The 27,993-nt window shown below is 45.3% G+C and overlaps 1 protein-coding gene across 2 annotated transcripts; it reads left to right on the forward strand.

Moving 5' to 3' along the window:
• Positions 1–8: 8 nt before the first annotated feature.
• Positions 9–27,684, forward strand: LOC138789751 (IST1 homolog). Of its 2 annotated transcripts, none has more exons than XM_069968545.1 (10): positions 9–103; positions 8,924–9,018; positions 9,741–9,921; positions 12,483–12,567; positions 20,858–20,941; positions 21,319–21,429; positions 21,982–22,122; positions 22,733–22,831; positions 24,847–24,895; positions 27,129–27,684. In XM_069968545.1, exons 2-10 carry the CDS (start codon positions 8,931–8,933, stop codon positions 27,323–27,325), a joined length of 1,035 nt encoding a protein of 344 aa, XP_069824646.1. In that variant the 5' UTR covers positions 9–103; positions 8,924–8,930; the 3' UTR covers positions 27,326–27,684. The 2 variants fall into 2 exon arrangements, with proteins under 2 accessions (XP_069824646.1, XP_069824645.1); XM_069968544.1 differs by having other exon boundaries at positions 10–103; positions 8,920–9,018.
• Positions 27,685–27,993: the final 309 nt, after the last annotated feature.

The following is a 27,993-nucleotide window of genomic DNA, read 5'->3' on the forward strand; positions in this document are numbered from 1 at the left end:
CCCCACATCAGTAAATAGATTAACATATCCTGACAGACTGCTTGGAGCCTGGATTACTTCCTGATGCCTGCCTCTCCCCTCTGCTAGCAGGAAGAAAGCTCAGGTAAACTTACTATTATGTATATCACTTATTCTTTTTTACAGTATATTGTATATTACAGGAAATATTTAACCTGCAGTATCATATCCTGATTTATATTACCGTAAATATATTTTAAAAATTGGGCAAAGAAAGAAAGAACTAAAGAAAATAGCTTACCAAAAAAAGTTGTAATTCTAGCTCAGAGCCATTTGTGGTTGTATTATTACTGTTAAAGGCAATTATTTATGTTTATGCTTTTATTTGTTTACTAGTGATTGGGACTGGTTATTATTGCTTTTACTATATTATCAAGATTCTAAATAACTGATAGTACTAGAATGTCTAATTATAAATTATTACGCAAAAGTGCATCTTTTAAGTATATGTTTTGGCAGTATAGGCTTTATACCTTTTATACAACTGTTTCCAATAACTGTTCCATGTATAGCGACCGGCAACCAGCGACTCATTCATTAGCTAAATGGATATATGACATATCATCCTTTGTAGAGTGGGAGATGTGCAGCTGACAATGACAAATTTAAAGGGATTTACAAACGATCCAGCAGTTGCGCATCCCTGCCTACAACTGGTTAGTCTAGGTTCACACTGCGTTTTCAGCATCCGTTTAACGAATCCGTTTTTTCCAAAAAACGCATGAAAAACGGATTGCAAAAAACGGATTCATTTGTGTGCATCCGTTTTTCCATTGACTTCCATTATAAAAAAAAACGGATCTGTTTTTTTGGGCGGACCAAAACGGACCAAAAAACGTTGCTGACCCTATTTTTCTGGACGTTAAAAAAAACGGATCCGTTAAACGGATGCTGAAAACGCAGTGTGAACCTAGCCTTAGACTGTGTAAAAGCCTGTAAAAGCTGTGTAAAAGCTCTGTGGCAATGTTCTAGATCAGAGTTTATATACAGGCGCAGTTGGGCCCATGTCAGTGTAAAAGGGTATTTAGGGGCTCATGTTTGGCCGTTTGTTCTCTGTATATATCAGACTGCCTGCAAAAAGGCACTGCAGTCTTTAATACTACACAGAAATATATGTTCAGGACATGGACCATGGACAATGTAGTTACTACACTCCTATATGGAGTATGATAATTCCTTTGTTGATTAATTGATATTGATGTTCAGTAGTTACCAATAAACCTCTTAAAGGGAACCTGTTATATTAAAGATGCAGTACAGCCTGGTGGCAGAGTATTATGCAGCAGAAAGAGCAAGCACATTGAATTACATATTTCAGAGAAACATTTTAGTACAGCTATTACATTTTTCACATGCTTATTTTGGGCATAGGAGTACAGATGAGCGAACCGGCTGAGGTTCGGGTTCGTATAAACCTGAACTATCGGCTTCTGATTCCCGCTGTCTGCAGCCTCCGTGCAGTGGTTGGATACAACCTGAGGACCGCCTGGAAAACTGAGCTACAGCCATAGCCATAGGCTGTATCCCAGTTTTCTAGGCGGTCCTCAGGCTGTATCCCCCCCTTTCCACGGAGCGGGCAGACAGCGGGAATCAGAAGCCGATAGTTCAGGTTCATGCGAACCCGAACCTCGGCCGGTTTGCTCATCCCTACTTAGGAGTTCAGTGGGCAGACCTAAAAAATGACAGTCTTCTCTGTGAATGTCTGAATCACTGTGAATCACTGAGTAGGATTGCATACTGGAGTCCTATACTTAGAATGAGCATAAATGAATAAATTACTGACACTGATGCCAAAATAGAAGAGTAGGTAAAGGATAAGGGGGAGAGTGGGATGCAGTCCAAGCGAGCTTATGTGTTCTGTCTATGTTACATACTGTATACATACCTCTACAGTAAATCTGCCCCATACTGTATACCTTCCTCCCCGATCTGTAGCTACCCCATACTGTATAAATCCCCCTTCCACAGTAAGGCACGCATACTGTATTCCTCTCTTCCCCTCTGTAGTTGGCCCACGTATCCTCCTTCCCTCCATATTTAATCTACCTTGCTGTGCATCTTCTTACCCCTCCTGCCTCCCCTGCAGATTGTGTTGAGCAAATGGGGGAGGAGCTTAACAAGTCTGGCACTGATTGGCTGATGCTTAGCCACCCAATGTCAAGGATCTGGTCAGATGACTGTGACTAGGGCTTATTTATGGACTAAGGCATATACTTCAATCCCACTCCAAAAGTCTTGTAAAATGAAACTATGTAATATTTTCGGGGTACATCTTATTTTCAAAAAACACGGTACATTTAATCTTCTATTCTGTAACACATTTTGTTTTAAAATTTTAGGCAGTGACTATTGAATGTCAATACCTTGTACTCAATAGAGAAATTATTAATTTATCGCTTTCTTACCCTGTAAAATAAAAATGTTTTACTTTTTTTAAAATCCTTCCAGCAGGTATAGATTTGCATCATGATCTAGGCGTAAATCATGATTAATGAGGTATGGGAGGAGGCCATGCCTTCTCCCCATCTTGACACACTAAGCCCCCCCCCCCCATCGGGAAGCGGGGGATACGGCAGACGTACAAATCTTCGCCTTCTCCCTGGCGTATGTTTTTTTTTTTCCATCAACAGAAGACTTCTTTTTTTGGCAAACAAGATGTATTTTTTGCACTGTGTAGTTTTTTGAACTGTGCACTCTGTAGTTAAACAATATATAACAAGCAAAGAAAGAATATTTTAGTCACAGATTAAGGGTACTATTACACGGAACGATAATCGGCCGAATTGGCCCGATTCGGCCGATTATCGCTCCATGTAATAAATGCAACGATCAGCCGATGACAACGATCATCAGCTGATCGTTGATATAGGTTAGACCCTATTTTTGTCGGGCGCCGACCGCGCACCACTACGTGCAATAGCGGTGCGTGGCCGGCGACTAACGATATACATTACCCATCCACGTTCCAGGGCTTCTCCTGCTGTCCGCTTCTCCCGGGGGCCCGTGCGCGCTGTAGCTTCACAGCGGCTTGTCAGCTGATAGGCCGCTCAGCCAATCACAGGCCGCGGCGGTCCCGACCTGTGATTGGCTGAGCGGCCTACCAGCTGACAGGCCGCTGTGAAGCTAGAGCGCGCACGGGACCCCGGGAGAAGCGGACGGCAGGAGCAGCCCTGGAACGTGGATGGGTAATGTATGCCAGTTTAGCAAGGGCTGCAAGGACATCGGTAACGATGTCCTTGCAGCTCTTGTCAAACGATTATCGGACCGTGTAATAAAGCCAGTAAACGAGCAACGATCTAGCAGATCGGCGCTCGTTTACAGGTATTATCGGGCCCTGTTCGGCCCGTGTAATACCACCCTAACTGTCCTTTTTCCTATGGCCAGATCTCCATGGTAAATATCAGTCTCTTTAGGATTTGGAGCTCTTCCATGACTGTAACAACAATCAGTGGTAGTGTCGGATTCCACAGTGATGTCTTTGATGTCAGCTCTGTCCCAGATTACCAGTCACACCAGTCTTTCAGGTTCCAGGACTCATGTCCCATTCCTATCACTGATATGAGCTCAGAGTTTCACATGGTAAGCTGACAGAAACTGCCACATAAACAAAGCCTGGCCTCAGTATTTTACTACATACAAATGAGAGATGTAATTTTTTTTTGGCTAAAGATGAAGTGACGCACCTATTACTTATTTTCCATAAAGCCAGTGCCGGGAATAATACAGACAACTGTTGTTGTTATACTTTTTTAAAGAGAGACTCATAGCAAACGCAGTAAAAATTGTACTTAACATGGTATTTTTTTTCTAACATAGAGACTAAGTATAAAGACTGCTACCATTTTAATTAATTAAAAAAGCTCCTGTGTAGATATTGATTTTATTGACTTTATAGCAACCCCTGTTGTTCTTTTGGAGCCCTTTAAGAACTTTCATTCAATGTATCTAAAAGGGTCACATATGATTAGTAGCTCAAACTTACTGTATGCATGGTGGCTGCAGTCATCAACAGGTGGGAAATATGCAACATTAAAATGCTTTTATCAGAAAAATTGTAAAAAAAAGTAGCAAATTTTGCACCACACTGACATTTTTTCCACAATAAAACATGTGAATTCCTCAGTAATGTGTTACAATTTTACACCAAAGTTTACACAAAAACAATAAGGAAGCCCTCATACACATTTTATGTGGCAATTATCTGGCCTCCAAAAAAACTCAATTGACTGTAACCCTTTTTTTTTTTTTTTTACAATTTAGGGCAGTGTAGAGCCAGCCTTAAGAAATTCCCCACATTGTTTTTCAAAGGGCAAACTGGGTTGAAATGTGGCTTGTGCTCTGTGGCATGAGTGCTTTAACCCTTAGGGGACACAGCCAGTTTTCATTTTTGCATTTTCGTTTTTCCCTCCTCGTGTATATAAGGCCATAGCGCCTGCATTTTTCCACCTAGAGACCCAAATGAGCCCTTATTTTTTGCGCAACTAATTGTACTTTGCTATGGCAGATGTAATTTTTGCCTAAAATGTGCCGGGAAACCAGAAAAAAATTATATGTGTGGTGAAATTGCAAAACAAAATGTTTTTTTTTTATTTGGGGGGGGGTTGTTTTTACTATGTTCGTCCTGGGGTAAAACTGACTCGTTATATATGTTCCTTAAGTTGTTACGATTACAACGATATGTAACATGTATAACTTTTATTTGATTTGATGGCTTGTAAAAAATTAAAACCTTTTAAAGAAAATATATGTTCCTTAAAATCGCTCCATTCCCAGGCTTATAGCGCTTTTATCCTTTGGTCTATGGGTCTGTGTCAGATGTCATTTTTTGCGCCATGATGTGATCTTTCTATCGGTACCTTGATTGCGCATATATGACTTTTTGATCGCTTTTTATTACAATTATTCTGGATTTGATGCGACCAAAAATGCGCAATTTTGCACTTTGGGATTTTTTTGCGCTGACGCCGTTTACAGTGTGAGATCAGGAATGTGATTAATTAATAGTTCGGGCGATTACGCACGCGGCGATAGCAAACATGTTTGTTTATCAATTTATTTATTTATTTTTATTTATAAAATGGGGAAAGGGGGGTGATTCAGACTTTTATTAGGGGAGGGGATTTTGTGTTATTAAAAATACATTTTTCTTTTACTTTACACATATACTAGAAGCCCCCCTCGGGGATTTCTAGTATATGCACTCTGATCTCTCATAGAGATGAATCCATGAGATCGGTGTTCTATTACTTTTGGCTGCTGCAGCCAAAAGTAATAGAATGCCGAGCCGGGATCAGCGCCATTATGGAGCAGACCCCGGCCCGGTATGGATGCGGGGATCGCCCCCCCGCAATCGCGCCGCAGGGGGGCGATCCCCCCACTAGACCACCAGGGATGTATAACAGCAAGTATTTAGAAGCAGCTGTCAACTTTGACAGCTGCTTCTAAGTACTTAATTAGCGGGCACGGCGATCGGACCGTGCCCGCTAATAGCCGCGAGCCCGGGCTACATGCGGCACCCGGGATCGCGGCAGTTCAGAGGTCTGAACTCCCATAGCGGCACGAGGACGTTCAATAACGTCCTGGTGCAGCTATGGGTTAAGGTCCTAAACATTCAATTTCTATGCTATGTTTATAGGGAAAAGATGGAATACGTGGTAGATATCTGTGCGGAATACATGGTAGATGCTGTGTATTTTACTTTCTGTCTAGTGATGAGCATGCTATTTAAAGGAGAAGTCAGGCGAAAAATTTTTATTTAGGTATTGTATTGCCCCCCAAAAGTTATACAAATTATCAATATACACTTATCACAAGAAATGCTTATAGAGTGCTTTTTTCCCTGCACTTACTACTGCATCAAGGCTTCACTTCCTGGATAACATGGTGATGTCATGACCCGACTCCCAGAGCTGTGCGGGCTGTGGCTGCTGGAGAGGATGATGGCAGGGGGACACTGAGGGACACAGGGCACTGGAGGGACACTGAGCATCACTCTGCCATCATCCTCTCCAGCAGCCACAGCCCGCACAGCTCTGGGAGTTGGGTTGTGACATCACCATGTTATCCAGGAAGTGACATCACCATTTTATCCAGGAAGTGAAGCCTTGATGCAGTAGTAAGTGCAGGGAGAAAGCACTTTATGTGCATTTCCTGTAATAAGTGTATATTGGTGATTTGTATAACTTTGGGGCGCAATACAATACTTTATTGAAAATTTTCGCCGGACTTCTCCTTTAAGACGGTTAAAGGTTTCAATGTAAGGGTACAAACCCAGCTTGTTGTTAGCAAAGCATCAGTTGTTAACAATCTGTGCGAAAAACGCATGTAGCTTCATGCTTCAAAAATACGCAATTGCGTATTTTAACACAGAACAATTGTATAAAGCCAACCTGCGTTTTGCCTGCTTATTTTTAAGACTAATTCACGCAGCAAATACGTCAAGTGGGTTTGTACCCTAACTATTGAAAGTAAGTATCCTTTTTTAAAATATTGGACATGTGTTGTACATGGTTTTAAAATGGATTCTGAATAGCTATTTTCACAAGAGACTAAAATGTTGGGAATTTTTTGCAGTGGAAAATCCCTAGAATTTTATGCAGGTGAATCCATAGCTGTGAATTTATTGTGGATTTTGAGATCTCTATTGAATATCCACAGTGTATCTGCAAAACAAACTGACATGCCGTTGATTTGAAATGTGCACTGCACCTCAGTTTATTCACGGGTTTAGTTTGCAAAGACAGAATGTCCACAATACATTCAGCCCATTTGAAAGTAGCCTTAGGCTATGTTTCCACTTCGGGAACATAGTGGTAAAATTGACGGCCGTTGAACATTATTAATGGCCGTCAATATTATGAGACAACCAGTTTTTCCTACTATGTTCCCAAAGTGGCAACATAGTCTTATACTTTGTGCTTAAAGCGTAACTGTCATTTCAGGGTCATTTTTCTGAAAACATTAAATATCAACAGTTCAAGTGATTTTGAGAAACTCTGTAATAGGTTTTATGTACTAAAAGAGTTTCCTTCTGTAGTGAAAAAGCAATCTCCCAGCCTCCCCCCTCACATCAAATGAAGCAGGATTTCTGTCTCCATTATGTGGCTATGGAGAGGGGAGGGGCTGTTAGGAGTGACTGAGCACGGAGCAGTCCTGCACAGCACAACACCCTGCAATCTTCTCTCAGTAAGTTCATAGATAAGCACTGACCTTTCTGACACCTGAATTTAGCGTTTTAGGTGCCCAGAGAGTCTACAAACAGCTGACCTTCATGTCACCTCTTCCTGCTCCCTCATCTCCCTCAGACCCTCCCCCCTTCATAGGCTTACAATGGGGAGAGCAGAGCCCGTCTTCACTGGCTTCTCTGTAATGAAGACGTGTTTGCCTGATAATGCACAGATAAAAAGTCTGGGGGGGGGGAGGCTGGGAGATTGCTTCTTGAGTACAGAAGGAGGCTTTTTTGGCTGATAAAACCTATTACAGAGTTTCTTAAAATCGCTTATACTACTGATTTCTGCAATTAAAAAAAACATGACAGTTACGCTTTAAAGGAGAAGTCCGGTGAAAATTTTTATTAACCTTCTCCCACCGCTGCACAGTAAATTCACATCGCTGCAGCCTATGCCTGGTGCTGCAGCGACAGGAATTTACTGCACAGGATGAAACAGGCATAGGAGCTATGCCTGTGCCATCCGCGGCGGGTCCCGGCTATCAGTGATAGCCAGGGGCCCGACGGAACTCTCAGCACCGGAGCTGCGCTCCGGTGCTGAGAGTTAACCCTATAGTTACTGCGGTCAGCAAGACCGCAGTATCTATAGGGCTCCGGAGAGACAATTCTCCCTCTACTGAGGGAGAATTGTCCCTCCGGTGTCCATCGGGGCTCTGCGAACTGATCGGAGAGCCCTGATGGTAGTCATAGAAACCGGAAGCCTCAGGCTTCCGGTTTCTATGTATGGAGGCCGGCGGAGGACAAGATGGATGGCAGGACGCGCATCGGGCGCACGGCCATGCGCTCTGCCTCCTCCCCTTTCTCCCCTGTCGCTGTCACACGATTATGACAGCGACAGGGGACATTGGAGAGGCGGCAGAGCTAGGGGGACGTCAGCTATGGGATCATTATGATCCCATAAGCTGATGTCTAATCACGACCTGGGCATTGAGGCATCAATGATCCCAGGTCGTGAAAGGGTTAAAGTATTGTATTGCCCCCCCAAAAGTTATACAAATCACCAATATACACTTATTACGGGAAATGCACATAAAGTGCTTTTTTCCCTGCACTTACTACTGCATCAAGGCTTCACTTCCTGGATAACATGGTGATGTCACGCCCCGACTCCCAGAGCTGTGCGGGCTGTGGCTGCTGGAGAGGATGATGGCAGGGGGACACTGAGGGACACAGGGCACTGGAGGGACACTGAGCATCTCTCTGCCATCATCCTCTCCAGCAGCCACAGCCCGCACAGCTCTGGGAGTAGGGTCATGACATCACCATTTTATCCAGGAAGTGAAGCCTTGATGCAGTAGTAAATGCAGGAAAAAAGCACTATGTGCATTTCCTGTAATAAGTGTATATTGGTGATTTTTATAACTTTTGGGTGGCAATACAATACTTTAGTAAAAATTTCTCCGGACTTCTCCTTTAACCTCAACATTTTTAGGACCTGTTCTTGTCGGTATATTACAGTGCATCACAACTTTCAGGGTGGTTTTTTAGTCACCAAATATAAAAAATAAACTTCCGTTCCCTATAATAATTTGTTACATTGATAATGATAAAAGTAAAAAGGAAATAATGTTTCAACTTTGTTCTAATCTTATGTAACACAGATGAACATAACATAGTCATGGATATACTGTATAGACTTTATTTATGATTGATGTATGTCTTTTTTTATGGAGGAAGAGACAACATGTTAAAGTCGGGGTTTAAGGGAGAGCGCCTCCGAGTTAACCTGAGACTTGCTATCAATCGTCTGAAGTTGCTGGAAAAGAAAAAAAGTGAGTTTGTAATTATTATTTTGTGTGATTACATGTAGTCAGCAGTAATGGACCATATTGAGACTGTGTTTGTTATATATTTTGGCCTTAAAGGGGCTGTCTGGGCAAAAGCAAAATTTGCTCTTGGGTTGAAAAGGAAACATACTACTACACTCACCTTTGCCAGTTCCCCACAGCAGGTGCCAGTGCTCCTGGTCCTCTGATGGTCTCTGCATCCTCCTGGTTGTGTGCAGTCCAATCCCTGCAGTATCTGCCATACTTAGCCAATCAGTGGCTGCAGTGGTGCCCACCTATGTCACCAGCAACCCCCTTAAAGGGAATCTGTCAGCTGCAATTTACATTCCAAACTGCTGACACTGTTAGACACCTTTAATACATCTGTCAGTGCAAAATGTAAGAAAAATGCTTTGATTGTCTGGTGCAAAATGTCAAAGAGGCTTTCCCAAGCCCCGGCAGGGCTGAGGGCTGTAATGCCTCCTCAGTCACCCTCTAATCCGTATTCTTGCTTGCTTGATTGACAGATGTATAAAAATGTATTTTACATCAAACATGGTGGCCTTGGTCACCAAATGCTCCTCTCTGAGGATACCTTAAAGCATTACTGTCATTTGCAGTAACTTTTGACAAATTGTCAGACAAGTATATATATGGCCTTTAGTAAAAAGGAAATAGAAATTTAGTTTATAATTCTTTGTAATCACCAAACATTATTATCCTTGTAGCTGAAATGGCAATGAAAGCTCGAAAGGAGATTGCCGATTATTTATCATGCCGAAAGGATGAGAGAGCACGAATCCGGGTGGAACATATAATACGAGAAGATTATATGGTGGAAGCTATGGAGATCATAGAGCTGTACTGTGACCTTCTACTGGCAAGATTCGGATTGATTTACTCAATGAAGTAAGATTAGAAGGTCAAGGTTCAGGCTGCTGTAAAATATCAAAAGGCACAAAGAGGGTGTGTGTCCATTGGTATGGCCATGCACCATTATGGGAAAAAGGGATGCAACATCCAGTAATTTTGTACGTTTTGCCACATTCTACCTCGATTTGCATGTTTAAATCTGGCAAGTGCAGGTGCAGTCTGCAATGAGTAGTAATTGGGAGCCCTAGATGTGGCCTCATATGTAACACGTATGAGCTTATATAGACTTTATACAGTGAGTTTAGGCGATGCAGTAACTGGTGCAATGTGTCTGGTTGTAGAAATTGCTTCACAAGCCTGTAATTGTAGTGAACAACTTAGACCAATGTAGGTCCTGTTCACTGTGTCGTTTTCCTGCAGCAAAAGTTTAGGGAAGGATTACTACAATCCAGTATGTTGCTGAAACGAATGCATGTGTCTGATACCAGTGGTACCACATTGATTCTATGTAACTGACGTAAAGGCATTGTCTACATTATTTTTAATGATAAGCTATGATAATAACTAAAACTTCCATTCGACGGGAAAACCTCTTTAATAAAGTCTCTGTGAAACTTCCCGAAATACTGGAGTGCAATTGCATTTCTTTATTTCCCGGATTTAAATCTGCTGTCAAGGTTTTAAAATGATTAAGGGTAGCTTCACATGTAACGGATTCGCAGCGGATTTCTCACAGCGAATTCACAGCGAAATCTGCTGCAGATGCTTGCCCATTCACTTCAGTGGGCTGACATACACGCAACGGGATTGTCATCCCGCTGTGAGTATGTCAAGCTCAGCGCCATTAACCCCCTGTACCGGGTCCCCACTCCGGCTTGCTTCGGGGGTTTCCGGCGGTCAGCCAATCAGTGCGCTGACAGGCTTGCTTCCGGGTTAATGGCACTGAGTTTAACATACTCACAGCTGCGGATACGTTATGTGGGAAGCTACCCTAAATTGGTATTAAACAATGTTTAGATGTTGCAGGTTTGTTGCAGATTGTCTGTGCAAATTTCTTACAAAAAAATCTACGGCTGTGGAGTACAGCGCAAAAGTTTTTTTCACTGTAGCCTGTCTATTATGTGGACTTAAGCAACAATGACAGTCCAAGGGCTTGCATTACAGTGACAGCCACAGGGTACTGATAGCAGTTACTGTCACAGTACTTTTATAAAAGTGACAACCAGTGGCGTATTAAATGTACCATGGGCCCCAGGCTGTCCACCCAACCTGGCTCCTCCCCCCGGTCAATCCGCCCAAACCGCCCACATTATAATCCGCTACTGGCCCCCTCATAGATGGTCCCCCTCTTCCCTCTCCCCCCTTATAGATGGTCCCCCTTTTCCCCCCTCATAGCTGCCCCCCTCATAGATGGTCCCCCTCTTCCCTCTCCCCCCCTTATAGATGGTCCCCCTCTTCTCCCCTTATGATGGCCCCCTCTTCTCCCCTTATTGATGGCCCCCTCTTCTCCCTTATAGATGGCCCCCTCTTATAGATGGTCCCCCTCTCCCCCCCCCTTATAGATGGCCCCCCTCATAGCTGGCCCCCTCATAGATGGTCCCTCTCTTCCCTTCCCCCCCTTATAGATGGTCCCCCTCTTCCCCCCTTATAGCTGGCCCCCTCATAGATGGTCCCCCTCTTCCCTCTCCCCCCTTATAGATGGTCCCCCTTTTCCCCCCTCATAGCTGCCCCCCTCATAGATGGTCCCCCTCTTCCCTCTCCCCCCCTTATGATGGCCCCCTCTTCTCCCCTTATTGATGGCCCCCTCTTCTCCCTTATAGATGGCCCCCTCTTATAGATGGTCCCCCTCTCCCCCCCCCTTATAGATGGCCCCCCTCATAGCTGGCCCCCTCATAGATGGTCCCTCTCTTCCCTTCCCCCCCTTATAGATGGTCCCCCTCTTCCCCCCTCATAGCTGGCCCCCTCATAGATGGTCCCCCTCTTCCCTCTCCCCCCCCTTATAGATGGTCCCCCTCTTCTCCCCTCCCCCCCCCCCTGTGCACAGCAGATAACACACAAAAAAAAACACAACACAACTCACCTGCCATCCGTTCCTCCGTCGAGCCTCTCACCTCCTGGTCTGTCCCCGGTGGATGTGCGGCTGCTGGGGGTGTCTCCTCCTATCCCCAGCAGCGCGCGCATCAGAGAGCTCCTTGTGCGCCGGAAGTCACAGCCACAGGCCCACGGGGAGCTCTCTGATGCGCGCGCTGCCGGGGATAGGACGGGACACCCCCGGCAGCCGTACATCAGCCGGGGACAGCCGGACTCTTGTGACCGCAAGCAAAACAATGCTTGCGGTCACAAGAGAGTGCAGTGGCGGTTTATAATGTGGGCGGCGTGGCATGGGCCCCCCGGAGCCTCGGGCCCCGGGTGGCCGTCCAAACCACCCACATTATAATCCGCCACTGGTGACAACCACATTACCCCTATAACTGTGCCACAGTGCTGTTTTAACATTGGCAGACAAGTAAACTACTGCGATAGAGGAGCATATTAATGTCCGTATGACTGTTTAGTAACCAATAATAACCCTAATTATCTGTCTTCTCTCTGTGCAGGGAGCTGGACCCAGGTTTGGCTGAAGCTGTGTCTACTGTAATCTGGGCTGCCCCACGTCTCACTGAAATTACAGAATTACAGATAGTAAGTGGTCAGAATTAAAGGATTCTTGAAATATTGATTGTGCTGAACATTTCTTGACAGGTAGAAGTCATTATTGTTACATGGACTCTTGACTTAAAGCGTAAAGCGATTTTAAGAAACTCTGTAATAGGTTTTATCAGCCAAAAAAGCCTCCTTCTGTACTCAAGAAGCAATCTCCCAGCCTCCCCCCCTGACTTCTTATCTGTGCATTATCAGGCAAACACATCTTCATTACAGAGAAGCCAGTGAAGACGGGTTCTGCTCTCTCCATTCTATCCTTATGGAGGGGGGAGGGGCCGAGGGAGATGAGGGAGCAGGAAGAGGTGACATGAAGGTCAGCTGTTTGTAGACTGTCTGGGCACCTAAAACGCAGGATTCTGGGGTCAGAAAGGTCAGTGCTTCTCTATGAACTTACTGAGAGAAGATTGCAGGGTGTTGTGCTGTGCAAGACTGCTCCGTGCTCAGTCACTCCTAACAGCCCCTCCCCTCTCCATAGCCACATAACGGAGACAGAAATCCTGCTGCTTCTGAAGTGAGGGAGGAGGCTGGGAGATTGCTTTTTCAGTACAGAAGCAAACTCTTTTGGTTTTTAAAACCTATTACAAAGTTTCTTAAAATCGCTTGAACTGTTGATATTTAATGTTTTCAAAAAAATGACCCTGAAATGACAGTTACGCTTTAAAGGGAACCAGTTAGCCCAACTGGGCTGATATGGTTCCCTGGCTGCAGCAGAAGCTTTATACGGCACAAAAAGATGTTTTATTACCTGGGAGCGCGGCAGGCAGAGACAGGGAGGTAGTCATGTGTGCGGCTCCCAAACCAAGTCTAGTCAACAGCTCTCTGGCTGTCAGCCCACTCAGCGGGATAATTGACAGGGAGAGAGGCCAGTAACGGGTCTCTCTGCATGTCTATTATTCCCTCTGAGTGCACTGACAGGTAGAGAGCGGTGACTAGATATGGGCTGTGAGACGCACACATGACTACCTCTCCACCTCTGCCTGTCCTGGGCACAGGTAATAAAACATCTTTTTTTCTGCCGTATAAAGCTACTGCTAAAACCATGGCCGGTGTGGGCTGCTCAGGAACTTTATACAGTGCTCCAGGGAACCATATCGATTCCCTTTGATAAGGTTTTCTGGGAATTTGTATTGATAAATCATCTTCTGCATAGGCAATCAATATCTGATCACTGGGGTACTAACACTTGGCACGTCTGCTGATGAGCTGTTTGCCATAGCTGAGGCGCCTAGAGCCACAGTGTACATAGCCAAAAGCATGCTACAATGTCCATGCTGCTTGGTCAGCATCGCGAGAAAGACTTTTATATGGGTACAGCACTTGAGGGCCACATGTGCAGCTCTCTCTGTCAAATGGGCATAGTTCAGTTATAAACTAAACACTTAGAAAAGAGGAAAGTGCAAGCCAGGTGTTTTTTGATAAATATTCCACTTTTTTAAAATTTTGCATGAAAATTTAAAGCTAATTTAAAGTACATTGATTTAAAGAGGACCTGTCACCCCCGTGCTGGGGCAGAGCCCGGCCGACCCCCCCGATGGAGACCCTTATACTTACCCCGTGCACAAAGTCCCTCTCCTGGACCCACTCCCGTGGCAAGATATCGCCGTCGGAAGCCCAGCGCGCGCTCATCAGAGATGAGTCCGACGCTTATAGAGATTGACGGCTCCATTTATTCTCTATGAGCGTCGGACTTATCTCTGATGAGCGCGCGCTGGGCTTCCGACGGTGATATCTCAGCAACGGGAGCAGATCCAGGAGCGGGACTTCGTGCACGGGGTAAGTATAAGGGGGGTCGCTCTGCCCTGGCACGGGGGGTTGCAGATTCCCTTTAAGTTTTTTTTTATATGAATAGACTGGCTCTGGTGTGGGGGTGCCAGTGCCATGGTCCTTTTTTTAACCGCGACTCGATTCTCGCACAGGGCACCGGTCTATTCACAGGCCTGGCCTGACGGGCTGGAGGCAGGCCTGCCCGTCCCCAGTGTGACGAAACCCCCTGTGTGACAAAAACACCTCCCCCTCCCATACTTGACCCTGCTGGGGACTTAGCTTTCAGGTGTCAGTCAAGCAGGGCTGGGAGAGAGAGGAGACATTCCAGCCTGTAGCTATTCTGCTGGTTTAAACACATGCTGCAGTTTTTGTGTCAACACAAGAAGTGGATCCAACAGGAAGGAGAAGTGCAAGTTCTCCCTTTATATTTTCCATCGCACTCCTGGCAAAGCAGAAGCAGTTTTCCAAAAAACTGCCATGTATGAAACCAGCATTCAGGAGCTTATAAAAATCACTGTGAAAAACCTATACTCTTTAAATTTTCTAAGTGATTTTTTCATTTTGTAATCCTGTGATGCCAAAATAGGGAGTGATCCATGGAACACTCTTAAAGGGGTTATCCAGCGCTACAAAAACATGGCCACTTTCTTCCAGAGACAGCTGCTCAGTTCCATTGAACTGAATGGAGCTTAAAGGGGTTGTCCGGCGAAAAAAATTATTCACAGAATAACACACATTACAAAGTTATACAACTTTGTAATGTATGTTATGTCTGTGAATGGCCCCCTTCCCCGTGTTTCCCCCCACCCACGCTAGACCCGGAAGTGTGGTGCATTATACTCACCGCATGTCGTGTCGTCCACGGTCTCCGATCGTCAGCAGTGACGTCTTCTTCGGGAGGCCAGCGGATCTTCCCGAGTGCTGGCCGCCCTCTGCAGCGTCATCCGAAGCTCAGCCGCGATTGGCTGAGCATAACTGTGCTCAGCCAATCGCGGCTGAGCAGCTGATGACGTGGCCGCGTCATCAGCCGCTCAGCCGCGATTGGCTGAGCACAGTTATGCTCAGCCAATCGCGGCTGAGCTTCGGATGACGCTGCAGAGGGCGGCCGGCACTCGGGAAGATCCGCCGAACTTACGAAGAAGACGTCACTGCTGACGATCGGAGACCGTGGACGACACGACATGCGGTGAGTATAATGCACCACACTTCCGGGTCTAGCGTGGGTGGGGGGAAACACGGGGAAGGGGGCCATTCACAGACATAACATACATTACAAAGTTGTATAACTTTGTAATGTGTGTTATTCTGTGAATAATTTTTTTCGCCGGACAACCCCTTTAATTGCAAACCGCAGCTGAACTGGAGACAAGAGTCGTGTTGTCTCTGAAAGAAAGTGGCCATGTTTTTGTAGCACTGGATAACCCCTTTAATTTGGAATTTTATTCATGGGGCTTGGAATAGCCTCTTTGACACTTTGCACCAGATAAGAAAAGGCAACTCCTGCGCAATAGGGGGCTATCAGCATGTTTAATCCATCTAACCTACTGATAGTTCCCCTTTAAAGATTTGTTATGCCATCCCGAAGTGTTCTCGAAAACTGTACCTACTGTATCTACTGAAGTATCTGTGGTGACCCTGGGATCCTCCTATACACAACCATTCCAGTAATTTCTGCTATTGAGCAAGCCAACCAAAAAGAATTAGTGCACTGGAGCATACATATTTTTTTCACTAGCACTCTGAGAGAATAAAACACTGCTATAACAAGCATGTAAAAGCAATATCTAGACAATTAACTTCTTTTGTTTTTAATAAATAAATTGAAAAAAGTTTCAGAGATTTGAAACTTACTTCTATTAATAAATCTCAAGCCTTCCAGTAATTATCAGCTGCTATATGTCCTGCATATCTATGTCTATTTCTATGACATATAGCTGCTGATAAATACTGGAAAAAAAGGGTTTTTAGTTAAAGTAAACTTCAAATCTCTGGCACTTTCTGACACCGGTTAATTTGAAAGAAAGAAAATTGTGCTGGAGTTTCCCTTTAAAGGAGAAGTCCAGCGTTTTCTAACCCGTCATCTTGCAGGGGAGGGGGAAAATTGATCACAATTTCTAACTCTTTCCGTGCTCTCGGTGAGTGGCAGGACCTGGCGTTGGATCCCTTGGCTCCAGGGTCTCCACGGTGTCCACTTCCCAACCCGGATGATAGACTGGCCGCTCAGCCAGTCAATGACTGGGGCAGGACGCTGCTCCAGTCACTGATTGGCTGAGTGGCCAGTTCAACAGCTGGGACAGGCCTTTTCCTGCGAGTTGTGACGTCATCACAACCCGGGGGAAAATGACTTCCGGCAGAGGTAGAAGTAAGTCAGTAATTGTGATCAATTTCCCCTCTCCCCCTGCAGGATACCGGGTTTTAGAAAACACTGGACATCTCTTTTAAGTGACAAAACAAATTTAAATTGAACCATGGCACAACCCCTTTAGGTTGTACACATTGCAAAATCTCTGTAATTCCTTAATACAAGACCAGCTTTCAGGGGCGTAACTAGAAATGGCTGGGCCCCATAGCAAACTTTTGATTGGGGCCCCCACCCCCTCAATCGACCACTACGCCATCAACACACTCAGCTCTACACAGGTTCTGTACACCATATAAATTACAGTACAGTTATATTAAGTGACTCACAGGGGGCGTCTTCTCTGATCGGAGTTGTTTCCTTCATTTTCTTCTTCATCCTTCCTGGGCCATTAGAACTTCTCCGAGCCACGAATCCACAGAATCTGCCAGAGAAACATATTAGGCTCCTCACTATGGCACCATCCTCATCTCTATACACACAGCACATCTGTATTGGCCCCTTTACCCCCTTGTTTAGTGGATAGCCCTGACACTATGTGATCCCCTATGTGATAGTATATGCCCCTCTGTGTATTCCCCCTTACCGATGCCACCCTTGTTGGCCCCTTATAAATTACCCCCCGTGTTGTCCATCCCCCTTAAAGATGGTCCCCCATGTTGTCCCCCTATAGATGCCCTCTCATTTGGTCCCTTTATAAATGCCCCCTCATGGTGTCCCCCTATAGATGACCCCCTGTATTATCCCCCTATGTATACCTCCCTGTATAATCCCCCATAGATGGCCCCCGTATTATCCCCCATAGATGGCCCCCTGTATATCCCCCATAGATGGCCCCCTGTATATCCCCCATAGATGGCCCCCTGTATATCCCCCATAGATGTCTCCCCTGTATATCCCCCATAGATGTCCCCCCTGTATATCCCCCATAGATGTCCCCCCTGTATATTCCCCATAGATGGCCCCCTGTATATCCCCCATAGATGGCCCCCTGTATATCCCCCATAGATTGCCCCCTGTTTATCCCCCATAGATGGCCCCCTGTATATCCCCCATAGATGGCCCCCTGTATATCCCCCATAGATGGCCCCCTGTATATCCCCCATAGATGCCCCCCCTGTATATCCCCCATAGATGTCCCCCCTGTATATCCCCCATAGATGGCCCCCTGTATATCCCCCATAGATGGCCCCCTGTATATCCCCCATAGATGCCCCCCCTGTATATCCCCCATAGATGGCCCCCTGTATATTCCCAATAGATGTCCCCCCTGTATTATCCACCATAGATGGCCCCCCTGTATATCCCCCATAGATGGCCCCCTGTATATCCCCCTATATATACCCCCCTGTATATCCCCCATAGATGGCCCCCTGTATTATCCCCCTATATATACCACCCTGTATATCCCCCATAGATGGCCCCCCTGTATATCCCCCATAGATTTCCCCCCTGTATATCCCCCATAGATTTCCCCCCTGTATATCCCCCATAGATGTCTCCCCTGTATATCCCCCATAGATGGCCCCCTGTATATCCCCCATAGATGGCCCCCTGTATATCCCCCATAGATGGCCCCCCTGTATATTCCCCATAGATGTCCCCCCTGTATATTCCCCATAGATGGCCCCCTGTATATCCCCCATAGATGGCCCCCCTGTATATCCCCCATAGATGGCCCCCCTGTATATCCCTCATAGATGGCCCCCTGTATATACCCCATAGATGGCCCCACCCTGTATTATCCCCCTTTGCAAAGCAGATAGAAAATAAAAAAAAACACAACTCACCTAACTCCCCCGTCGGCTGTCTTCTCCTCTTCTCCCGAGGGGGCGTCCTGGGGATTCCCAGGCAGCACAGGTGTCGGGCTCAGAGTGGCTCAGTGTCCGCCGGGGCAAGTACTTCCGGCGCAGGGTGCATCTCTAACAAGTGCTCCTGTGCCGGAGGTACAGGCTGGGGGCGGACGCTGAGCTCACCGATACCTGTGCTGCCGGGACAGCAATACAGTGGCAAGGGGGGGGCAGCATCCCCGGAAGCACCGGTACCAGTGAGCTCAGCGTCCGCCCCTAGCCTGTACACAGGAGCGCTTGTTAGTGCTTGAAGTCCCTGCGCCAGAAGTACTTACCCTGGCCCCCGGCGGACTCCAAGCCACTCTGAGCCTTTCACCTGTGCTGCCTGGGAATCCCCGGGACACCCCTGGACCCAGGGGCGTAGCTAATGTCTCCTGGGCCCTGGTGCGAGAGGCCAACTTGGCCCCCCCCCCCCTCCTTTCACGACCAAGTGATGCTATTGGTGTGTGTGTGTATAAATATTATATATATATATATATATATATATATATATATATATATATATATACACCAAGACAGATATTACCAATAACACCAGCATATTGGAAGAGAAAGTATTATCACCGTACATATTACCGCCATACTGTTACCGACCAAATCCTGTATACTGAGACCAATATTACCAGTAATACCAGTATATAGGAAGGAAACATTACTGCCACACCACAACCATCAACACCATATTGTTACTGACCAAATCCAGTACACTAAATCACCTCATCCAGTCATATAGAGGTGGCCCCAGCTCTACACAGGTCCTGTACACCATATACATTACAGTGCAGTTATATCAGGTGACTCACAGGGGACGTCTTTTCTGATCGGAGTTCTTTCCTTTTCATCTTCTCCATTTGCCCTGGGCCATTATGAGAACTTCTCCGAGCCACGAATCCACAGAATCTACCAGACAGACATATTAGTCTCCTCACTCTGGCACCATCCTCATCTCTCTACACACTGCACATCTGTACTGTCCCCTTTACACCCTCATTTAGTGGGTAGCCCTGACTCTATGTGACCCCCTAATAATATATGCCCCCCTCTGTGTATTCCCTCTCTCCCTATGTTGCCCCCCCAAATAGATGGCCCCTCTCCCCCCATGTTGCCCTCCTTATAGATGGCCCCCCTCCCCCCACCCTCCCTTATAGATGGCCTCCTCTCCCCCCCACCCTCATAGATGCCCCCTCTTCCCCCCCCACCCTCATAGATGCCCCCTCTTCCCCCCCACCCTCATAGATGCTTCCTCTTCCCCCCCATCCTCATAGATGCCCCCTCTTCCCCCCCATCCTCATAGATGCCCCCTCTTCCCCCCCACCCTCATAGATGCCCCCTCTTCCCCCCCACCCTCATAGATGCCCCCTCTCCCCCCCACCCTCATAGATGCCCCCTCTCCCCCCACCCTCCCTTATAGATGGCCTCCTCTCCCCCCCACCCTCATAGATGCCCCCTCTTCCCCCCCTCCATATAGATGCCCCCTCTTCCCCCCCCCACCCTCATAGATGCCCCCCTCCTTCCCCCCACCCTCATAGATGCCCCCCTCTTTCCCCCCACCCTCATAGATGCCCCCTCTTCCCCCCCACCCTCATGGATGCCCCCCTCCCCCCCCCCCACCCTCATAGATGCCCCCCTCCTTCCCCCCACCCTCATAGATGCCCCCCTCCTTCCCCCCACCCTCATAGATGCCCCCCTCCTTCCCCCCACCCTGCAGGCTGATAAAAAAAAAAAAAAAAAAAAAACTTAACTCACCTGACAACGCGTTCCCACGTTGATTCTCCTCCTGGTCTGTCCCCGGCTGCTGCGCGGCTGCCGGGGGTGTCGCGTCTTATCCCCGGCAGCGCGCATCCCAGAGCTCCCTGCGCGCCGGAACCGGAAGTCAGGGCCCAAGGCGCGCAGGGAGTTCTGGGATGCGCGCGCTGCCGGGGGTAAGATGCGACACCCCCGGCAGCCGCGCACGACTCTTGTAAGATGCGACACCCCCGGCAGCCGCGCAGCCGAGCAGGACTCTTGTGACCGCAAGCAAAACAATGCTTGCGGTCACAAGAGTAATTGATCGGGAGGGCCCCGCGGGCCCCCCTTCGTGGCCACTGCCTGGACCCCAAACAGCTGTAGCACCCGGGAGGCCTGCTCGCATCAGGTGCTACAGGCTATGTGAGCTCCGGGGGCCCGCGCCACGGGCCCCCGATACGGCGGGGCCCCGTAGCGGCCGCTACGGCTGCTACGGCGGTAGTTCCGCCACTGCCAGCTTTGTTGGACTATATTGGTCTATGAAATACTAAAACTGTTATTTTTGTTACAGGTAGCCAATCAACTCTGTAATAAGTACAGTAAAGAATATGGAAACCTGTGTAGGTCAAACCAGATCGGAACAGTCAGTCAAAGAGTAAGTTAAAAAATATTTTATTAAATAACCTGGTGAAATGGTACTTGGAAACAGTAACCCAGATTTATTTTTGAGAAAGCTTAAATTTAGATTAGACAGTGTAAGAATGCGCTTGACTTATCACAGTGGCTCAGGCTGTTTGCATCCTTAAGGCCCTATTACACTAAATGATTATTGGCCTTACTTGGCCGATTACTGACCGTTCAGTCCGATAATTTTTTATTGATGGTCTATAGATGGGCAGAAGGCCACTGCAGCAACAACAAACTGGAAAACAAGTCTTCAGATCTCTTAGGACCAAGAGCATAGCAGGGAGAATATGTCACTGAAAGTTTTTGTTTACCACTAAATAACTATATACTATTCCCTTAATACAGCTGATGCATAAATTAAGTCCAGAAGCACCTCCAAAAATCTTGGTGGAGAGATATCTGATTGAGATTGCCAAAAACTACAACGTCCAGTATGAACCAGATGCAAGAGTAATGGTAAAGTAGATCTGAGAACTGGTGTCTATATAAATCTTACTTTGCTTTTAATTGGCGTTATATTGTAGGGTCCCAGTACGGGTGGTCCACTGAGTTCTTATGCCACCTGGGAAAAGTATCTCTGTCAGGTATCGCACAGAGGGGATAAAAGTGTTATTTGTGTTTTCCCCACTAGGTGTCACAGTCTTCTTCTTCTAAACTGTCTGTCTGAGGACAGCTGAAAGTAATGGGTTAATTTGCCGTTTTGTTTTGTGTACTGTTTGACCAATCATAGGTGCAGGTGCCCCACATAGTTCCCAACCAACTCCACCCTACACCCTCACCTTGTGCTACCCTTTTCAAGTGCCAGTGCCCAAGTGTCCGGGGGTGGGTATCACCACTCCTGGCCACCATGACAAGTGAACCAGAAAAACACCAAGCCCACCTGCTGTATAATACCACCTCCAGCACCCGGGCCACGGCAATATTATTAATTTGAATATCTTTTATAATAAGCTATGCTTGTTTGGGTGAAGTATATAAACAAGGCATAAGCAGTTTTTCTCTTACCAGGCCCAAGCACCCTCTGGATTTGAAGTTGATGGAGGCCATTCAGATTTTACAAATAATGATAAAAAAGGAGGACCTGGTGGCTGGGGCAGTGGTGGAGGGGACATCAGAGGCAATGGCAGGGGTCCATATCCCCAGATAACTGTAAGTATCATAAAGCATATGGTACATTGTTGTTACATCTGTCATTTACTGACAGACAACCACTGTTGTAGGTGTGATGTCATTTATATTGAGTGATGCTCAATAATTATTACAGTCATCATACATATTCAGAGAGAAATAAAACTGTGGCTATATCTATTTGCCTGAAACTAAAACTGTCTGGTTTTACCCATAGCAACAATCGTAGCTCAGCTTTTGTTTTACTGCCACTTGTTAAGAAATTAAAGCTGAGCTGCGATTGGCTTCTGTGGGCACAACCAGACAGGATTGGTTCCAGGCATATTGATGAATCTGGACCAGTTTGTTGCAATAATCAGCGACAAATAATTAGCTTACCATAGGTTGTCCCTCTTTTTAATTTGTTTTAGGCTGCTTTCTACATTGTGGTCACTTCAAGTCCAATAGCCACACAATGTTTTACTAATTTACTAATGACCGCTGTCCAAAAAACGGACGTCAAGTAGCCGTGGCTGTGTTTTGAACCCTGTCCTTTTTTTTGAATAACAAATTCCAAATTGAGGACCATATACTGACCAAAATAATACATAGCATATAAATTCTTACTGTTTTCTAATTTTATTTATAAAAGACGGTTCCTGATGTTGGAATCTATGAGGAGTGCACTTTTATACATCCGCCTCCAAGAGGAAGACCACCTGCCCCAGGCTTTTCTCCATCCTTTGATTTGGTAAGTTTTAAATAGAAGCTTTCTGTATTTTCCCCATAACGTTACTTAGGACTGAAGCAGAGCATAGAGGCCATATGGCTCACTAGAAGAAAGCTGCATGGCCTTGCTGTTGCACAGGCTCCTTGTGATGCCATCTTATCTCCTAGAATGCAAAAAGTCTTCTGTATTAAGCAAACTAAAAATCCTTTGTATGTGTTTGTAAATCTCTAGATATTTCATTTAATTCATTAAACCTGCCTGGGATAAACATATATCTATCCTAAGATAATAAGAATGGAAATACTAAAAGAACTGACTAGAAGAACCCAGTGGTCTTTTTCTGCCAACAATCTTTTATGTTTCTATGTTTTATTAAAAACATCCCATTGTTTGTTAAAATAATATTACATATAATCTTCATCACTTTATCATGGTTTTCCAATTTGGCCATAAGTAATCTTTGTCCACATGCAGTTACCCAGGGTTGCTACATGTTATGTAGCTGGGGCAAGGTGGTGATGTACCAACTAGACATTTGTCACAATGGCCAGGAGTGGTATGAGCCTAACCCTGGATACACTGACACACAGCTTTCTTGGTTGTAGGGTAGTTGTATTGCAGATGCAGTGCAGTAGTAATGATGTAGGCCAGGTAACATAAACCAACAAAGTCTTCACTGAATTCTCTTGAAGTGCAAAAACAAAATACAGCCACTTTAGAGCAACATAGACAGTTCACAGTTACGATAATCTTAGTAGGAAAGCAAATACCGGTAGTTTCTCACTGGTAAGAATAGACACAGACACCTAAGGAATCACAGCTGGTACGCTGGTAGAGAAGAGAAGATAATTTATGTAGGCACAGCTTTGATGCTGGTAGGAATATTGATAAACACCTAATACAGCCTATGAATATAGGGAGACATTTTTCTGCGAACGGATTTACTAAGAGGCACATGCCTTTTAGTAAATCCGGCAAGCCCTGTGCCAGGTGTAGGCTCTGTGCAGCAAATCAACATCTGCTTCCAGTATGTGTAGATTTGTATGATTTACACCTGAATCCTGACAAATCAGGTACAAAAGGAGGCCACGCCTCCTCTCCACCTTGCCGTGCCTCTGCCCCCTTTCCGTCCATCAGGCGAGCAGGGGAAAGGCTGTTGTATGCCATGAAAAAGGAGAGAATCTGCCCCTTTTCAGTGGTGTTCGCCAGGGGTGCACATTGATAAATGTGCCCCATAGTCTATACTTGAATAAACTTGGCTTTGGTGGTAGTGACTGGTAGGGAATAACCTTTGATTAAGGACAGCGGTGGTGATAGTGGACTGCCCGTTGGCCCTATCCAGACCCTAGGGTTCTCAGCTTGAGGGCTGTTACTTAGAAAAAGAGAAGAATCCTACATCCATGTGAATGAACATCTGCCTAAGCTATCTTGTGGGCACAGAGTAACACAGAATCAGGGACATAGGCCCACCAAGGGAGAAAGTTAGCTGAAAAGGTGGCCTCTTAGGAAACCTAGTACTTGCAGAGTCTCTCAAAAATAAGCTCTTACTCAGCTACTGACTTTGTCCTGAAATGATCACCAGGAACTTTGAACATGCCACAGGAATTGCTATCTCAGGAATTGGTAGAACATAAAATTAGCAGACAGTGGCATGACTCATATAATCAATACAGTGATCAGTTAACCCTTAGTATAGTTTCTCCTTCAGCCGTGCAATATGAGGTGCAAGTCATGATACCTGGTAGTGGGAGAAACATACTACAGGCCTTAGTCTAAGAGTATATACATAGTACCAACCTATACCTGCTTAGAGAAGAAGTGGACGCCCGCTCTGGGACACTGCACACACACTATGGAAGAAAATAAGCACAGAAGAACAGAAGTGGATACAGTAGGATGGAGAAATATATGTCCTTCCTTTATAGTAGCCTTTGCTTTCTGAATGCACCTCTGGCTTTGGTTAAAAAAAAAAATAATGAAAAAGCTGTGTGAAGCCCCCTTTAACCAAGTTACTGTGTTTCTCTGTGTTTTATTAGCTAAAACCACCTGGACCAGACTCACAGGTTTTTCCTTCTCGTGATACTGGTAAGTGCAGTAATTTCAGGTTCAGTAAGCATTTCTGCTTTGCTTGTAACATGCTCAGGCTAGGTTCACACATAGCATTTCTGTCAGTCTTTTTTCAACCAAATCTAGTAGTGGATTAAAAACTCTGAAGCTATGCAAATCTTTCCATTATCATTTTGCCCTGTCAGTTCCACTCCAGATTTTGGTTGAATAAAGACTGACAGAAATACTACGTGTGATGATTATTTACTTACTAGTATCTGTCTCTTATCATCTATTTTTAACAAAATAATGAAAATTAAGGAGGAGGTGAGAATTAGCACATCTGAGCACAAATAGAACAAAAATTGTCTTCTTTTGCCACATTGGTTTCATTAAGCATACTTGTCACAGCCAGGTAGTTCTGGTTGCTGTGAAAACATCCTATACATCAGCAAGTTATGTGCACAAGGCCTATTCTTCTAAAAGCCCTCACTGTGGCTGGTTTGTTTTAAGTAACACTTGCTGCATTAAAAAAAAAGTAAAAAGGTACCTGTCCTCGGGACATGTCAAATATTTTTATTGGCAGGTTCCGAGTGTTCAGCCCCTGACCAATCAGTAGAATTAACTGCCGCACACTTCTTTTACCACTCTGAGTTTATGAGACCCGGATCAGGAAGCCATCTAGTTCACATTACACAGAGCTGCGAGTGCATTCACAAAGTGTATACTTCTCCTGGCTTATTTTTCCGTACGGTTGCTTTCTGAACAGACCTTGACGGATCAGAAGTTTGATATGTCTTTTTAACAGCTACATTTTAAGGCTATATTCACACAACATAGTAATGACGGCTTCTCTTTAGTTATTGTGCAACAACATTACTGTGCAACAATGGCCATTATTAATAATCAGGAACATTAATAATGGCCGTGGTATTGCAACAACAGCTGTTGTTTGTACATTGTGTGAATATAGCCTAAAAAGGTATTCCCATCTCAGCTTATCTTCTTACCATAGGATAGATGATAACATGCTGTTGAATGCCCACTGCTTGACTGTCCCCAGAATTAATAAAGCATGTATTGCAGCCATCACTTCATCCCTCCATTCATTCTCTATGTGCTGCAGAACATTTATGAATGCTGAACTCTGAAACATTCAGCAGCCCTATAACAGATAAATGGAGCACAGGCTGAGGTGGTCGCACGTCGCCCACAAAGAATGAATGGTGCCGCTGATCATGCTCCGATTTGCGGCTCCATTCAAAACAAATCAGTCGGGGTGCCGCTCTAGAGATCCCCGAGGGGATCAGAGGTTGGACCCTCATGACCTCATACTTGTCCTGTGGATAGGGCAAGTAACAAGGGCAAGTAATAATAAATAGGAAAACCCATGTAAAATTGCCTAAACCCAACAATTTTTCAGCGTCAGCCAATCAACTAATGTGTATGACAACCTCCTGACTCTTTTCTGACTGCAGATGTAAGGCCAGAAATAGATCACACAGTTGGATTTCAGCACATTTCAGTTGGAAGAAAAACTCCAGGTCTTATAATGCACACTCACCATCAATTGGAAAAAAAGGGCTGAAAATCACAGTGTTTAATGTGGCAGAGGAAGTGGTCTATCCTGGGTCAGCTGACTTCCTGTAAACTACAGTATTACATCATCACTTACCAGACCCTGTCTGACACTGTAGACAAATTAAAGAAAAATTGATAAAATTTACTTACTAGAAATCATAGAAACAGAGCCATGCTTAGTGATACTTTGGCCCTTGTACCAGTGACTCTTAGTCCATGATCAGATATGTCTGGCTGAAATATATTCCACGTCCTCCATTCAGAACACAGGTATGCTTGGCAAAGCTAAGCATGCTTGTGTATGAGGGATTGGGAGAAATAAATGGTAGATCAATGTGATCTTTTGCCCACGAGCTATCAAATCTGTATGACCATCATTAGACTAAACAATGACCTTTCTGAGTAAAGACCCTTTTACACGGCCTGATTATCGCCAATAAGCATTGCTTGAAACGCTCCAATAATGGGCCAGTGTATAAGTTCCAGCGATCAGCCGGCTTGTCTACTAAGCGCATCTTTTGTGCATCCCAATAAATCATTGTTAATTGGCCGCCTACCTAGCTGTGTAAACAGGAGATGTGTGGCTGATAGCTATGTATTCAAATGGGAAACTCTTCTGCAGTCACAGACGGCCAAAGATTGTACATTGTAAAAGGACCCTAACCCTGATATAAATTTATTTTCTTTGCAGGTGCTGACACCAATCCAAGAGCCCAATGGAATACAAACAATGTCCCTGGAAAGTATGACAACCTACCATTACCAAAGCTTCCATCTGTACCAGTCAGCCCTGCTCGCCTGTCACCAACAACAGATCCCTCTCCATATGAAGATATAGACTTTGAAGATCTGTCAAAAAGACTAGAGGACCTTAAAAAGAAGACATAAAACCCGTGATGATGGACATTTTATTAAGCTTTATACAAATCTTTGGCTTGGACTTTTTATTGGCCCTGCTCTTAGGCCTAAAGCATTCTAAATGCCGTCAGATGACTATAATTTAGGGTTAATTAACTTTACTTCTAAACAATAAATAGAAAATAATTCATTTGCTACTTGCTGCCCAGAGAAGCCTCCATTAGAGGACCAACCGAGTGGCATTTAATACCAATTTCTGGCTGCATCCAATCACAATACCCAAACTACAACTTCTTTTGTGAACTGTTACTAAGTAGCATAAAGTGTACGACATGTCTATCAATTCTGTCAAGTGCAAAATCTATAACAAATATCCATGAACCATGTGACATTTCTGGTATTGGTGTCATCTTTTGTGGCATAAGGACCTGTGGGTCCCCATACACATCAGGTAATTGGTGCAACTACCTCTGCACCCCCTATTACAGTACCTCTGGAACTGTGGGTGACATATCTGCCTAAGAGTGTATGTGGGTTGTATCATATGGTACATAATACTGAACAAGTTGTAAACGCCATTTATGTTTCTAAAGTATGAACACAATAGGAAGAGAAAGTGTGGGTTAGAAAGTAGAAGCTGAAACCTGCTTCCTTTAGGCTACAACATCAATTTTGTAATACGTTTAATAGAGACACCT

This window comes from Dendropsophus ebraccatus, chromosome 4 (assembly GCF_027789765.1).
Source record: "Dendropsophus ebraccatus isolate aDenEbr1 chromosome 4, aDenEbr1.pat, whole genome shotgun sequence".
NCBI classification, from domain to species: domain Eukaryota; kingdom Metazoa; phylum Chordata; class Amphibia; order Anura; family Hylidae; genus Dendropsophus; species Dendropsophus ebraccatus.

Excerpts from the sequence above, each read along its gene's own strand:
- LOC138789751 (XM_069968545.1), top strand. The coding sequence starts at position 8,931 with ATGTTAAAGTCGGGGTTTAAGGGAGAGCGCCTCCGAGTTAACCTGAGA. Across the intron at positions 22,123-22,732 it reads GTCCATATCCCCAGATAACT|ACGGTTCCTGATGTTGGAAT; the intron begins GTAAGTATCATA and ends TATTTATAAAAG. Across the intron at positions 24,896-27,128 it reads TTTTCCTTCTCGTGATACTG|GTGCTGACACCAATCCAAGA; the intron begins GTAAGTGCAGTA and ends TTTTCTTTGCAG.